General features: G+C 35.4%; 1 protein-coding gene across 7 annotated transcripts in view; it reads left to right on the forward strand.

Annotated features, from left to right (window-relative positions):
* Nucleotides 1-15,624, forward strand: part of JAK2 (Janus kinase 2) — a 98,980-nt gene that overhangs the window by 72,152 nt on the left and 11,204 nt on the right. For all 7 annotated transcript variants that reach the window (XM_064502884.1, XM_064502885.1, XM_026097458.2 and 4 more), the window contains 12 exons: nucleotides 611-722; nucleotides 2,422-2,608; nucleotides 4,101-4,228; nucleotides 4,732-4,866; nucleotides 6,376-6,463; nucleotides 8,503-8,630; nucleotides 9,438-9,576; nucleotides 10,880-11,031; nucleotides 12,138-12,288; nucleotides 12,998-13,134; nucleotides 14,249-14,438; nucleotides 15,378-15,502. In XM_064502884.1, the coding sequence (XP_064358954.1) occupies nucleotides 611-722; nucleotides 2,422-2,608; nucleotides 4,101-4,228; nucleotides 4,732-4,866; nucleotides 6,376-6,463; nucleotides 8,503-8,630; nucleotides 9,438-9,576; nucleotides 10,880-11,031; nucleotides 12,138-12,288; nucleotides 12,998-13,134; nucleotides 14,249-14,438; nucleotides 15,378-15,502 (1,672 nt within the window). The remainder of the gene's footprint in view (nucleotides 1-610; nucleotides 723-2,421; nucleotides 2,609-4,100; nucleotides 4,229-4,731; nucleotides 4,867-6,375; nucleotides 6,464-8,502; nucleotides 8,631-9,437; nucleotides 9,577-10,879; nucleotides 11,032-12,137; nucleotides 12,289-12,997; nucleotides 13,135-14,248; nucleotides 14,439-15,377; nucleotides 15,503-15,624) is intronic.

A 15,624-nucleotide genomic window follows, 5' to 3' on the forward strand; every position in this document is an offset into this window, starting at 1 on the left:
TAGACTAATGCCAATGCCTTTATTTAGGGCTGCTGAGAAAGATGTGCAGTGGGCCTAAATCTTTGCAGACTATTCTATTCCTTCTTACCAGAGCTAGACTGAAATAGTCAGTTAGCAAAGACACCTTTAAGGGAAAATTAGTTTTTGTAGTAATAAATGATGGAAGAAATTTTATTCCAACTCCTCTTTCTTTTTAGCCCTTTCCTTTGCTAAACTAGTCATTCCTTCCCCCTCCTCTCCTTTTGCTAATTTTAGCTTGTGTATGAGGCAGCTTTATTACAGTTTCTTCCATGATGGAAGTTGAAAGTCAAATCTTAAGCCTAGAGAAATATATTTCTTTTATACTTTAGGGTTTCTCATGAAATGGGTAATTGTGGTGTTTTTAGCATTAAGAATTTTTAATATGCTTTTCTCTGTATAAGCAGCTACCCTGATGAATATTGTAAATCAAAGGGACCAAAAAGTTGGCTTAAGTGAAATTCTATAGAACTGAGAACTTTAAATGTTATCAGCATATTAGACATCTGATAATAGTGTTTGTTAGTCAATCTCTGATGCTGTTGGTTTTTGAAATTATGCAGTACTAAATATTTTTTTCTTTTTATTATAGCATGGACTTTGCTATCAGTAAACTGAAGAAAGCAGGTAATCAGACTGGCTTCTATGTTCTTCGCTGCAGTCCTAAAGATTTTAAAAAATACTTTCTCACCTTTGCCATAGAGGTTAGTATTCTGCCTTGGATAGTATCTGTATAATCTTTGTTGTGTGAACAGAAGCTGTACAGCCAATTATTCTGAGTTTTCTCTTCAGAATGTTTGTCTAATTCTACAGTTATTTGTGTCAGGTTGACAAACTTTCCTGATCCTGCGAGAAGCATATCACGATCTCTGTATGGCCAGCAATCAGAAATGATAGATACCCGCCACACCTTGGAGAACAAGAGAACTGGCAGGGAGGGAGCTTGAGAGTTCTGGGAAGGGTGAAATGGTCCTCAGAACCTGAAGTAGTTTTTTGGTGATGTTGGCTTCTTGTTTTTGTGTTTTGTTGTTGCTGTTTGTTCTTTTTTTTAACAGACTAGGTTTTGGTTAGACCAGGTGTACAGTTAGCTCTGTTGGTGATCTGTCAGTGTCTCTCCAGGTCTGTCTTCATTTTGGGAGAGTTTCTGGGATCTTTTTGTTTGTTTTTTCTTTTCCCTCACAGTGCTTGGCCAGACAGATTATATGGCAGCTGTTATAGCAACACAGATTTGTTGGACATATGATGTTACCTAGAATGGAAGCCACACTTGAAATGCCTGCAATTCTTATGCTGCTGAAGAGTCAGATGTACTTCTGCTCTGTGCAATATTGCTGTTATATAATTACATGGTCTTACTCCATGAATGGATTTTTTTTTTTTTTAATTAGCAGAGCTACTTTGGGAGTTCTTAAGTAGGAAAGGTAATATGTGTGTTTTCTTGTTGGCTTGCAGCAAGCTAGCAAATTTGCTAAATATTGTCAGACACTTGCACATCTCTGAAAACAACAAAAAAAAGTTGGTGTGTGGATGAAGAGGTAAATGGCCATTTTGAGATCAGTTTCATTTGAAATGTATGTCCAGTCAGTAAAGTGTGCTTGAAAGGGATTTTTTTAGACGAAGAGCTCATTCTCTGAGTTTCAGAAGTCTGAGTGTCCAGACCAAGTTAAGCCTGCCATTAATTGACCTTGCCAAATTTCTTCTTGTTCTGATTATTTCTGGGCAAGCAATTAAAAGGCTTTTGAGATTCAGAATTTGTTGGAACATTTTCCGCATTGTTAATAGGAAGGCACAGGAAAGCAGTGTTAAGAGGTCCTCTTGTTTAGAAAGGGCCAGTGCAATGTTTTCAAGATTCATCATAAAAAAAATTCAGTGCATAATGAGAATCTGTGCTAGAAACAAGGTGCTTAGAACTGCACTGTAGACAACAGAAAAATAGAAACAGCTGAGATCTCCAAATGCTTGTCGTAAGAGCTTATCCTGCATCCGTGCCATTTCTAACAGGCATTTAGTTTGAGCATTTGAGTTATTACTTCCAGCAAAATTTTATTTTAATATTATTATTTTTTAGGGTGAAGCAACTTTCATTACTAGTTTACTGCATTACTAGATCCATTCTCTACTTTGAAGCCTCCATGGTTGGAGATTTGGTAACATTTGTTTTTCTTAGTGGCAGGATACTAATTCCTTTGAGAATAGTATCTTATTTTCTTGGGATCAGTATTACATAGATCAAAATAGCAAATTATGGTAGGATACTGCTGAAAGATTTTCTCTTTAATTAGTGGAGGGCTCTGTATTCAAAAAATGTTTTTAAATAGTAAATATCTTCTAAATAGTAAATATTTTCTAAATAGTAAATATCTTCTAAATAGTAAATATTTATTTTTAATGAAAAATCTGCAGCGTGAAAATGCCACCGATTACAAGCACTGCTTAATTACAAAAAATGAGAATGGAGAATATAATCTTAGTGGAACCAAAAGAAGTTTTGGTAATCTTAAGGATCTGTTGACCTGTTACCAGACAGAAACTGTCCGTTCAGACAGCATAATTTTCCAGTTTATCAAATGCTGTCCTCCAAAACCAAAAGGTAAGAGATGGTAACTTATTTCTAAACATGCGTGTGTCAAACTTTTAGTTTGAGAGTTTAAAAGTGCATTAATAGATAAAATGACTCTTGGGGAGGTGGATATACGTGTTTGTGTGAGCTTGTTGGTTGGTTGGGTTTTTTTGCACTTCCCTGTTTGTTCATCTTGGTCATAGTTTTCAGTCACAGTGACTGCCAGATTTTACTTGGTTAGGAGATGGTCTTCCAGAAAGAATTGTGGTAACTGTAGCACTTTTATTTTAGAAGTAAAACTGGTTTCTTACTTGCAGTGGATTGTGTGCAGCAGCATTTCTTCTTCAACAAGGTGTTGCTGTGTCTTGAAAAGGGCACAGCTACTAAAGAGATCACTTCTCACTAGGTAGTTCCACAAGCAGTGGAACCAACAATGTCAGGTTTCCAGTGAATTTGTTTCATCGTTGTTTGACATCTTGGCTGAATTATGCCAAGGTTAGAGTATGACTTTAACCCTCATTTAACACTGAAAAGCATACAAGAACGCCTGCTGGAGAAGTGGATTTTCTGAAATCCCACCAGCCTTGAATTTATATTAAACATTTTCCCTAGCTTGGGTATTTGTACTCTCTCCCTTATGCATTCTAATAATGAATGTCTGCCCTCTTTTTCTTACAGTGAATATTAGTAAGTCAGTCCCTCCCTCCCTCCCTCAGTGTGTGCGTTTGAGTCTGTATTTAAAAAAAACTCAAGAGCACGGAGTGTTTCATACATGTCTTTAGCTCTTTCAAATTTGGTTGAAATTAGCCAGTGGATTCAAAAGAGAGAATTGACAAGTAAATGCATGTGCATGTTAGAGAATAATTGCAAAACCTTGTTTCCATGGAAATCAAACAATAATATATATGCATCTGAATTATGAAGTATTGAGTAAGTATAATCACATATGCTTGCACACATTTACCTACAAATGTGTATCTATCAGCTTAGGTTTCACTAGCAGATTTGTTCCGCTCCCTGGAGAGCCTTTTTTCAAGATCACTTGAAGAATAATTTTGGTAAATATAAGGCAATGAGGATCACTAAAGTGCTGCCAGAGGCAAAAATACTTACCAGTTCTAGAGAGGCATAGAGGTAAAAGTATCTGTGTCAGAAAGACTTCATAATATAAAATAAGAAGGTGACTTACATGTCCTTTCTCTACCCCTGATTATTATTTGAAATATAGCAAAAGTTAAGATACAAAAGGAAGCTGGAGTATTTTCAGAGTGTGCTTGTCAAAAATAGGCATACTTAAGAAAGACAAAATAGCTGAGTAAACAATCTTTTTGCTGATTAGCAGAGTTAAACAAATTCAAAGTCTTAACAGACCTTTGAAATATTGTGACCTTTTGAATGAATTGATCTCAGTATGATATCCTCTTTTTTTTCTCATTAATAATTCTATTGAAATAATGATGTTACAGTTTTATATTTTGCAGCTTTATTTTCTTTTCTTCTCCTCACTCTCTTTTCTTCCCAGATAAATCAAATCTCCTGGTTTTCAGAAGCAATAGTGTTTCTGAGGTACCTTCATCACCTACGCTACAGAGACACAATAATGTCAACCAGATGGTCTTTCACAAAATCCGGAATGAGGACTTGATATTTGTAAGTCCTTTTGTTGCATCTTCCACTGCAAGTGGTTGACTTGATATATATTAAGTTATACGAATGTAGTATATACTTAAAATACTCTTACCTAAAGTAAGGGATTTTGCTGTAATCTTTCCTTAGACTTGTGAGAGGGAAAAAAAGTATTTAGAACTTTCCTATAATACAGGTAGTCTTTTTTTTTTTCCTCTTATAAAAATAATTTTTCAAAATCAAAATCCTTTTGACTGCAATGGCAATTGTTTTCTCTGTGCCTACAGATGTCTGACTGCCTCTCAGTAATAGTAGCTCCCTCCTCTCTAGCTCTTGCAGCAGTTTATTCCCTGAGATCCACAAGAAGTCAAGGAAAGATATACGCTTTCTGGTATAGTTGCTTCCCAGTCCTGTCAGTCTGACTCAAGATGTGTGTTAGCTGTGGAAATTTGCATATACTTGTTTAGGGTGAAAGTTTGAGATCTTTTGCAGACCAAACAGAGATTTCTGATTTTTCTATCTTTTAGGAAGAGAGTCTTGGACAGGGCACATTTACTAAGATTTTCAAAGGTATAAGGAAAGAAGTGGGAGACTATGGCCAGCTCCATCAAACTGAAGTTCTTTTAAAGGTGTTGGATAAAGTGCACAGAAATTACTCTGAGGTTGGTATGATTCTTGGATGCTGTATAATATTTGTCCATCATATATAGAACATTACTTTTTCTTACAGTGAACAAGTTGGAGTATATGTTATATAGTAAAGGACTGTTCAAAACCAAGCTTATTCTTGGCCTCATCATACTGAGAGAATAGGTTTGGGACTGGCTCTGGAAAGTACACTTATGTACTTTATCTTCCCCCATCCCTCAGGGAGTTCTGTGCTGCCCACCAAGAGACCATGCAGGCAGCACAAGAGAGTTTGGCCACAGACTTCTCTCCCAATAAATCTGTTATATACAGATGAAGTACCAACGTTTCCAGACAATTACTTTCTTTCTTTTGCCTGTCTGCCTTTTTTTTTGTAATCACGTTAGTTCTTCAATGAAATAAACATTTCAAATCAAGTCATAAAAAATCAGAAGTGTGTATATATGAGAAACACTTGCTGTATGTACAGTCATTCATATGCTATTAGACCTTTCAATGTTTGAGTGAAGCTGTGAGCAAACCAGAAAGATGCTTCTGCAGAAACCAAACCACTATTAACATAATTGAGCCTAAGCTTAAGTATGTGGAAAATATAAGTTTAAAAAACTTAACAGGATGTGGTAATTTTTAATGTATTATGTAACTTTATATGGCTATTTATTATCTATTTTGATTATGTAGTTGTATTAAATTCCTATATAAGCTAGAAGTCTTTACAGCAAGCCAAGAGAACCAATGTATTGTTTAGCAAACTTTTCAACTATTTAAAAAATATATACGAAAATGTTAGCAAAAAAGGAAAAGACATTTCTGACAGCTAATATTTACAAGCTAGGAGGGCATACGCTTTGGACACTTCAAAAATAATAAACTAAAGACCACCTCATATTTTTAATTTTACTAAGGTGAGTAATGTACTCATATTCTAAAGTCAGGTGAAAATCTGTTGACCCCAAGAATACAGAAATGTAAATACAATTGATCAGAGGAAAATTACCTAATTTTAACTTTGTTTTAGTGGGGGAGTAATTTATACAAAAAACATAGTTGGAGAGGCCACTGAAAAGGATCAGGAGCAACTAAAGTAATAAAAGCATCTGAAACTTTCTTGACAAGGTAGAGTAAAGTCTACAGTATTGGATGAGTGATGCAATAGTACTTACCTTTAACTTAATAATTTTGTATAAAAGAATAAATTGGGAAGTGAGTAATGTATCAGGAATTTGTCCACTGTCTACTTTCCATAGTTGGCATAGAAGAAAAGATTCTCTTTTGAAGTGTGGATTTGCGCCTGCCTGCAGGAAGAGAGATTGCTAACTTCTCTGGAGTATGCGTGATCAGTTAGTCTTTTAAAAAAAAAAGAAAGGTTTTGCATAAATAAGCAATATAGTTTGTATTACACAGTATCTTTGCAATGAGATGCAAACTGAAGTGTTTTTTAAAATGAACGTTTTCTTAGAGATCATTTAATGTTTTTGCGTTTTGTCTTCATTCCTATTTTTTCTCTCTCTCCTTCCTCAAAGTCCTTCTTTGAGGCAGCAAGTATGATGAGCCAGCTTTCTTACAAGCATTTGGTATTAAATTATGGAGTCTGCGTTTGTGGAGAAGAAAGTAAGTAGAAGTAACTTATGTATGCTAATTTTACACAGCTGTAATTAGAGTTTGCTCTTGGTTCTGTGTAAGAGAAAAAAATCAACACCCCAGCTGCTGGACATTTAATACATATTCCCATTGCAATAGCATAAGTCTTGGTGTCTGAGATTCAATGGAAATGATTATGATAACAGAGAAAATTGAAAACTTGTGTAAATATGAATGTGGGTAATAAGTTTTGCAATTGATTCACTGTCATATCTGTTCCATCTGAAAATCTGATTTACAAATAGTTTTGCTAAGCTTCTGAAACTAGCTTTCGATACCCCAGATAACTTCCCCCTCTACCTTTTTATTAACTATGGTCGAGTAAAAGTAGAAGTGGTTGGCTACCCAAGAAAATCACCATTTGCTGTGATCAGAAGCACTTAGCTGCTGCCCCATACCCATGCATGGACTGACTTTTTGAGAACAAATGTAGCTGTGGGAAGTCTGGTTTAGAGATGCAGTTCTGAAAACATGATGCCCAATTATTTCAACAAAACCTTTGCAAACATAAATAAAGGCAAAACTGTTGCATTATCTTCAGAAGTAGGGTACATTTATAACATCTTGTAATGCAATTTTAATTTTGGACAATTGGTATGTTCTTCCGTGTATGCTATCTTCCAATATATGCTGCTGGAGCTTGCTTTGGCTGTTATTCTCTTTTTGTACTCTTTGCCTCAAGTGCCAGTTTGCACAAAAGACCTGTTTTCTATGATTAGCATTTCTTCACAAAATGAATCATTTTACAGTAATTGTGTACAAGCATATTATGTTAAGACATGCCCTGCATTCAGATAGAGGGAATCTGCACTCTTTTTTCCATGGTAGCTGGATGGAACTTTTTCTGCATCAGAAGTTGCTTGCATTAGAAGGTTGGTAAAGACAGAGCCATGTTTGGTCAAGAACTTGTCATAGCAGTTTCTTTATAAATACACCCACAAGCTGGTTTTCCTAGTTTATTCATGGTACCCTGAGCATACACGTTCTAGGGATTGTATATAGAAATTCCAGATAGATATAGTATATTTTTGGATACAGTTACTTATTTCGCTGTTAGAGCACGGTTGCCTGCCGTAATTTATTTTATTTCTGAAGACAAAGGAGTTTTATTAAATCTACGGTTTTGTAAGAGGCAGTTACCAAGAAATACGAACAGTGGCTGTTTGACTTTCTGTAGTTTATACTGTTTATGTTCAGATTTGATGAAAATTGCTTCACATAATTGTGAAAAAAAGTCTGTTAGCTGTAAAATTAATTTTAAAAAATTTTATAACAAAATGTAATTCCAATAATTTCCAGTGTCTTTAGAATTTAAATGAGAAGTATTGCAATGTGAGTGTCTTGCAGCTGAAGACAAGAATTCAGTCATGTAATTTGAAATTGTGCATTGAAGCTGATAGAAACTGTGCAGGATTATGAAATGGACCTTGTTTCTTGATTATTGACTGGATGACTGCATGGAGGCATATGTCGTATCAACATATAAAACTTTTTAGTGCTACACAAGATAAGCTGTTACCATCCTGTTTTCAAGAAAAGTATCTGTTGTTTCAGCAAAACATCTTATTTTTCAATCAAAGTACAGACTGTAAGCGACTAAGAAGTGAATGACTGGAAATCGATTTATTCTACTTATTACATTGATACTGCTGTAGACTACAATGCTTATCACAAACTCATTTATTGCGCTTCTGGCATGAGGGGGGAAGGGTGCTAAGTAGACTTGTTAAGGATTAACCCATTTTGTAAAAGAAGGACTATTAAAAATCAAGTTTAGAAATGGTTTTGTGTTTTTGAAGAAATTATGCAAACTTTTACACCCTGAAGAAGTGTAAAGAACATGGAATATTTGTGACAATATTCGGATGTGATATAGCTTTGAATTTATAAGTGGCCCACAGAAAAGCACCAAGAAAGAGATGGGTAATACTACAGTACTGTATCTGCCCTGAAATTCCATTTATTTTATTGTTGTTTTTAATTGTTACTCTTTTAACATTTTAAATCAGATATCCTCGTACAGGAATATGTAAAATTTGGATCCTTGGACACATACTTGAAAAAGAACAAAAATGCTATCAATATCTTGTGGAAGTTGGAAGTAGCTAAACAGCTGGCATTAGCCATGCATTTTCTGGTAGGTAGTTTATTCTTCAGTTCTGTTAATAGCTGTATTCAAGTGTTTCAGGCTGGATTCAAGATTTCAGGCTTACGTATCTAGAATGGGTCTCTTACTATTCTTCTTGAATTTAGGTGGGGAATTTGAAAATAGGATGGGCATACACCAGGTAAGGTTAGTGGATAGCCAAGGACAGGCCATTGTACCTTAAACAAAGTGCACTTGAATTTTCCACTGTCTTTCAATGCTTTATTTATTGTGAAGTAAAATCCATTTTCAATCTAAAATTCTTTTTTTTTTTGTTTTCCCAGGAAGTAGTAGCTAACCAGGTAGTCTCTAACCACTGGTAGGGAAAAATATTGTACTGTTCAAACTGCTAGTGCTTTTGTGTGTGCATGCGTGCACGTGCGTGCATCTGTGTGTGTGCACTTTAGGCCCCAGTATTCTCTGTTTGGTCCATTTAATTTAGCATAAAGGCCATTATTTGAGACAAGATATGTGATTAGATGAAACTTTTTTTAACAGAGTTTGACTCTTACGTTCATTTTACGTGGATCAGAGTGATGGATCAGTATTCAAGTTAACAACATTCATTAGAGTTACCAAAACTAAAACTTAGGTAGATAGTTAACATGAATCAAAATTTCTAGAAACCCTAACTCTGTGAGAGGAACTGTTGAAATGTCTATGCAATTCGATCAAGTTCATATTGTATCATTTTCCTTACTGATGTTTCTTTCATGCTGTGGAGTATTGGTTTCAAAATACGTCTTCAGTTTTAAGATGTTTTTGTCTGTATGTAAAAGCTGCATTTCCATTCATCAGGAGGATAAAGGCCTTGTCCATGGGAATGTCTGTGCAAAAAACATCTTGCTTATCAGAGAAGAAGATAGGAAGTCTGGAAACCTTCCTTTTATAAAACTTAGTGATCCTGGCATCAGTATTACAGTTTTGCCAAAAGACAGTAAGTCTTTGTATCAGCTTTTTTGTCTAATGCTTCTGGCTTTAAAATAAAAGGGTTTTTTTTGTGATCACCATCTGATATACTTCTGTTACAGCAAGTTCCTTCACACTTCCTTCACTTTAAAGTAACCTCTGAAGTCCTAATCAGCCATTTTGAGTGCATCCTGTATGTCAGCAAATAGCTACAGGAAATAAAGCCGCGTTCTCCATTCTATGGCGTTTTTTTCCTGCTGTTGTCATTGTAAATAGTTTTCTTTCACTGGTGGTATTACTAGTGTGTTCTAAAGCAGTATCTTTTTATTGGTCAAGATTAAACTGTTGTGTGTTGTAGTTTGGAGAAGCTTTCAGAGTTTCAAATAAAAGCACTTTTGAAAATGCTGCCTGGCAGTTCAAAATTAGATCCAATGCATCTTATGATGAATACCTGAAATCATTGATGATGCTAAAAATACTGGGCTATTGTTTTTGCTGTTGAGGCTGTTCTCTTGCTTTTATAAACAGCAGAACTAACTCAGACTGAAAGAAATCTGCCATGTGTGCAACATTCATATGCTGGTGAAACTGATGGGACCTTATTATTCTTTGTCTACTCTTTTAAATAATTCTGGAAAAATGAAAATACAATATATTTGATGAGTTTATACATGCTGAAAGAAATAAATCCTCTAAGAGGCTATAAGCAGTGCCATACCATATTTTCCAGTATGCTGTTTAAGATTCCTTTTTAAATTAAAAGCCTCCATAATTCTTTCTAAGATCTGATTTTAAAATACTCTAAATCTAAATAGATATGATATATTTAACTTGTTACTACAATCAATATCAAAAGATTTCACAGTCAGTAAGTGTGAAATTTGTTTTTATTGCTCAGTTGCATCACTGTGCCATTTTATAATGTCCAATATATCAACCACTAACAACGTACTTTTGACTCTTCATCATCTAGTTCCTTTGTGGTAGCTTCTAAACTTGATAGTATCAGGGAAAGTATTAAAGTCAAAGGAAAAGTATGATGTGGAAGTGAGGTGAAGGCAGCTTTATAGCATTGGTCTCATTTTACAACAAAACTAATGGGCCTGTATTATAAATACTATCTTCATAGATATTCTGTAGCATTTTCCAGTCAAGAACAAAAATTTGGAAAGATATTCAAAATGCACAGATATCTAATTTTGTAATGCATACTCAAAATATTTTTACTAAATCAAACATGTTATAGGACTTTTAAAATAAATCTAACGTATTACAGGACTTTGTTTTCATTACTGATCTTAGCATGATATTTTATTTGCATGGTTGCATAGTTCTTCTTGAGAGAATACCATGGGTTCCACCTGAATGTATTGAGAACCCAAAACAATTAAGCCTGGCCACAGACAAATGGAGTTTTGGCACTACATTATGGGAAATCTGCAGTGGAGGAGACAAGCCTCTGAGTGCACTGGATTCTCCAAGAGTAAGTATTACTGTATCTGCAGTCATAACAGTTTTTTGGACGCTTCTAACTTAAAACATCTGCTGTTGTAACTATATTCATTAGCAGCTGAAGTGGTGTGGCCTCTGACTGCTGCAGCAAAACTACTTTTCTACTGGTAGACAATGATCAGAAGTAATGGTTTGACATTTGTTTTATGTTGTTTGCTTTGATTTTTATGGGTACAAAGTACAGCTTTGCTAGTATGTCTTGCCTGCATTTCTGTTTTGTTGCAACTGTTACCACTATATATCTAAACATGATGTATTCCTAAAAATGTACATGACTCTTAATTGGCATTAATTTTCTAATTATACTGAAATTGAGCATTGTAAATACTGTAATAGTTTGTGTTGCAGACAACCCAAGTTCTATTTTAGCTAAGCCATAAGCATTAATTTTGTCTCAACTAGGGGCAAAAGGGATACCATGTTTCATAAAAATATTATTTCTTGTGTATTTAATTACCCCTTAGTTGGAAGCAAAAATACTATTTCCCCTGCTAAATCTCCTAGAAGATTTGTAGTATTATTATTGTAATGTGACTGATAGCTTCTCCTCACAAAGCCTGATCTCATTTCTCTGGTGTTGTGGTCAGCTCTTAAAAGAATAAGCTCTCTTAGAATAGTTTTTAGGTCTAGGTAGATCTAGATGTTTCAGAAGATGCCCTTGTCTCTTCTACTAACTTGTATTCTTTCATAATATGGATGAAGTTTTTACAGATAGAGGAGTTCAGCCAGTGCACAGGTGGATAGAATTTTCTGCTGGATCCATCCCGTTTAGGTTTTATTAAATTACCTGCCAAGGAGATGCCATCTATGCTCATTATCCTTCTGTCTTTTCTTATCTTCCACTAGTAGCTGCCCAGGAATTTATGAGCTGATTACTTTAAATTATGCCATCCTGCTACATTGTCAACCTTGATTCTTGACATAAATTGGTCAGATGTGCATGCTGGTGAGATAATGAGTCTAGGTTGAGAGCTGTTTTTTTTTTTTTTTTTTTTTGTCTGCTCTGGTCAGAACATTATGGCTATTGCAGCTCTTCATAGTTGTATGCTAAAATGTCTCTAACCTCTTTAATCCCAGAAACTGCAGTTTTATGAAGACAGACACCAGCTTCCTGCCCCCAACTGGACCGAACTAGCAAACCTTATAAACAACTGTATGGATTACGAACCAGATTTCAGGCCTTCATTTAGAGCCATTATACGTGACTTGAATAGTTTGTTCACTCCAGGTGAGTCTGTGATAGGACAAGAATGCACTGTAAAAAAGAAGCATGATCTCTGTCAGTTTGTTTTCATATGGTGCCTACCATTTTGATGTACTGACCCAGCCACAGTCCACTGCCGTAAGTGTAAGTTAATGAATAAGTTTGCTATGTTATTGCTTTTTAGTTTTTTGCTAAAGAGAATTCATGACAATTTTGCATTATCACTGAAAGCATGGCTTGATTCATGTCTATCCCAAAGGTTTTAGTTCGAGTCTCTTAACCAAGTATGTTACATTTGTGACTGTCTTCTTTCCCTCAGTACATAAAATAAATAGACAGATGTCTTTTTTCTAAGTGGAAGACACATGTTATCACAAGCCTTTGTGGAGTTTGCATTTCTCCCCTCTGTAGTAGTGGACTCGTTGTGCAGTAGTTGCTGTATTTGAAGTAGAACTGACCAACAAAAAGCGTATTTGGAAACTAAAACAAGACTTGATATGAGTCAGGACAAGTCATTTAGCTACATTGTAGTATTTCCTTGTTTTTATGGCCAAAAATTACTATATAGAAATTAAGGGGGTTGTTAATATTCTAGTGTGCTCAGGATATGCTAGCAAAGGTGGAACATGCCAGCATTGTGATAAGTTTCTTCATTCTCCCATCTGCTTCTCTCTCTTTGCCTCGTATTCCCTTTCTCCTCTATTCCCTCCCTTCTCCTATCCTTCCACTTCAGATTACGAGCTATTGACAGAAAGCGATATGTTGCCAAATATGAGAGTTGGTACTCTTGGATTTTCTGGGGCATTCGAAGATCGGGACCCAACACAATTTGAAGAAAGACATCTTAAGTTTTTACAGCAACTTGGCAAGGTAGGATGTTTTTAAATTCTCTAATTGCCAGGAAAGAACTATCATTTTCAGTTATCTTCTGATCACCCCATATACGCTATTTACACTGAACACTTCTGTTACAGAAATTAACAATTTCAGTTATATCTAGGCACAACATGCACTTCCTTTCAGATGTTTTTTTAGTTTATCAGTCTAATGACAGAAAAATGATAACTGATCTCTACAGTGAATCCAGTGACATTGAATGGCTAAAAATTTTGTGTGGTAAAATAATGCACAACCCTATCTGACATCTGTTATTATTCTTTACACTTGGTATTTATTTAAAATTGCACTAGTAGGGCTTTTTTTGTACATGGATATTCCAGGAAGTATGAATATGCAGTCCATGAAGTCAAGAATGTCTCTGTTTGGTCGGCCTTGAACATTTGAGGCTGTAGAAACCAGCATTTGGTGAAAAATGTTGCAAGTCGCTGCAGCCGGGCTGTATGAAACACACCTAGACAGATGACCTGGTGCAGCTGATGGAACTTTACCTAAATATGATTTTGCCAGAATGGTTCACTAGTCCAAGTAGGAGTGAAAATAAGCCTAAAAGCAAAGCAGCTGAAATACAGGAAAATTTATGAGGGAGAGGAACAAAGTGATAGGTTAGAATGACAAAAAGGAAGATAAAGAAAATGGGAAAAGGGAAGATGACAGAACAGAGAAACAAATAGGGGAGAAAAGTCCCAAGGAATAGAGGAGAACTAGAAGCTAGGAGGAGCCTAAATGTAGCATATTTTGCAAATGCAGGAAAAAAGGAGTATTCCAACTGGCAGTTTTGAAGTGGAAGGAAATTTGTGGAGATGGGGGTGAACATGAATGGATGTCATCCCTTCTCCTTGCCCTCCTTTGCTCCAGTGCCATTTGCTTCTTTTCAGTGAATGTGTTCCTGACGCTTATGGAACTATTTCCTATGATCTCACCCTCTTTCTGTCTCTCTGGGAAGTTTTATGCCTTTTCACTTAAATAAAAGTCTGTTCACCTTAATGATAATACAGTTAAAATTAAGATAATATGCACAAGCACTTAGACAGGAAAAAATGGTCCGTGCTTGTTTTTAATTCAAGTATTTCTGTTTGTGATTTAGGGAAATTTTGGCAGTGTTGAGATGTGCAGATATGACCCCCTACAGGATAATACTGGAGAGGTGGTGGCTGTGAAAAAGCTGCAACATAGCACAGAAGAGCACCTTAGAGACTTTGAAAGGGAAATTGAAATCCTGAAATCTCTGCAGCATGATAACATTGTTAAATACAAAGGAGTTTGCTACAGTGCTGGTATGTGCTATATTGAGTACACCTTCATATATATACTTAAGGTTGTCTACTGAGAAACAGAGAGAAGTGTTGATGCAAGTCACTGAGTTGTCCTAACTTTATCTGAACTTTAAGAGTACCAATCAAAAAAAGTAATCTCTGTCATGCACTACATCACAGTACAAGATGGACTTGATTTTATTCTGTCAGCTCATTGCATAATTTGATTGATTTAGGGGAAGTAACATTTTGAGTAGTCCCCCAGTGTCTTTATCTTAAAGTACAAAGAAGTCTTCCTGGAAAAGCATTTGGGGTTAAGTAGGAAAATGTACCCATTTTATAACTGTTGCTGTTTTTTGCTCAAAGTAATATCTCAAGGGTGGATATTACCACTTCTTGTACTGTCTGTATGATAAGAGCTTTGGGAGGAAAATGTTTCAGAAACAGATATGTTTGAGTGAATTGTTGACCCTGTTAAAGTTGATGAACAAAAGCATGGTTTTGCCCAGGGTCTGCCTTAAAACAAAAATCTCATCTTCATAATCAGACTAAGTTTTTAAAGATGGTAAAATTATGGACCCGTTGACATCCGCTGTCATTCAGAGTTTCACCTTAACAATGAGGAGGGATTATATAAACACAGAGACACACGTGGCATTTTTGTATTGATTTGGCAATACCAGCTAAAGTATTGGTGAGATGATCTCAATTAGTAATGCTTCAGGTATCAAGGATCGCCACATTTTTGTTATGTTTAAATAAATGGTACTTCCTTAATATATGCAGTTAACTAATACATGAACTATTGCATAGTAATGCACTATGTATAAGGAATAAATTGACCTTTTTGGGTAGTAACACTATAATCTATTACAGTTATTCATAGATATTTGTAAATATTTATATTTCAAAACTTTCTGGAAGAAAGAAAGTTATTTGTATGTTTTTGTGTTGTAAAAGGTCGCAGGAATCTGAGACTAATTATGGAATATTTACCATATGGAAGTTTACGAGATTATCTGCAGAAACACAAAGAGAGACTGGATCACAAAAAGCTTTTGTTGTATGCCTCTCAGATATGCAAGGTAAAAGAACTTTCAGATGATTAATATTTTTAAACAAATTTTTGTCTTTTTCCTTTTGTAGAGAAGTTGGTTGTTTCATTGTATCTTTTGTAATAGTGCTGGGCTTCTAGCACCAGTTAACC

Source organism: Dromaius novaehollandiae, chromosome Z (genome assembly GCF_036370855.1).
Source record: "Dromaius novaehollandiae isolate bDroNov1 chromosome Z, bDroNov1.hap1, whole genome shotgun sequence".
Lineage (NCBI taxonomy): Eukaryota > Metazoa > Chordata > Aves > Casuariiformes > Dromaiidae > Dromaius > Dromaius novaehollandiae.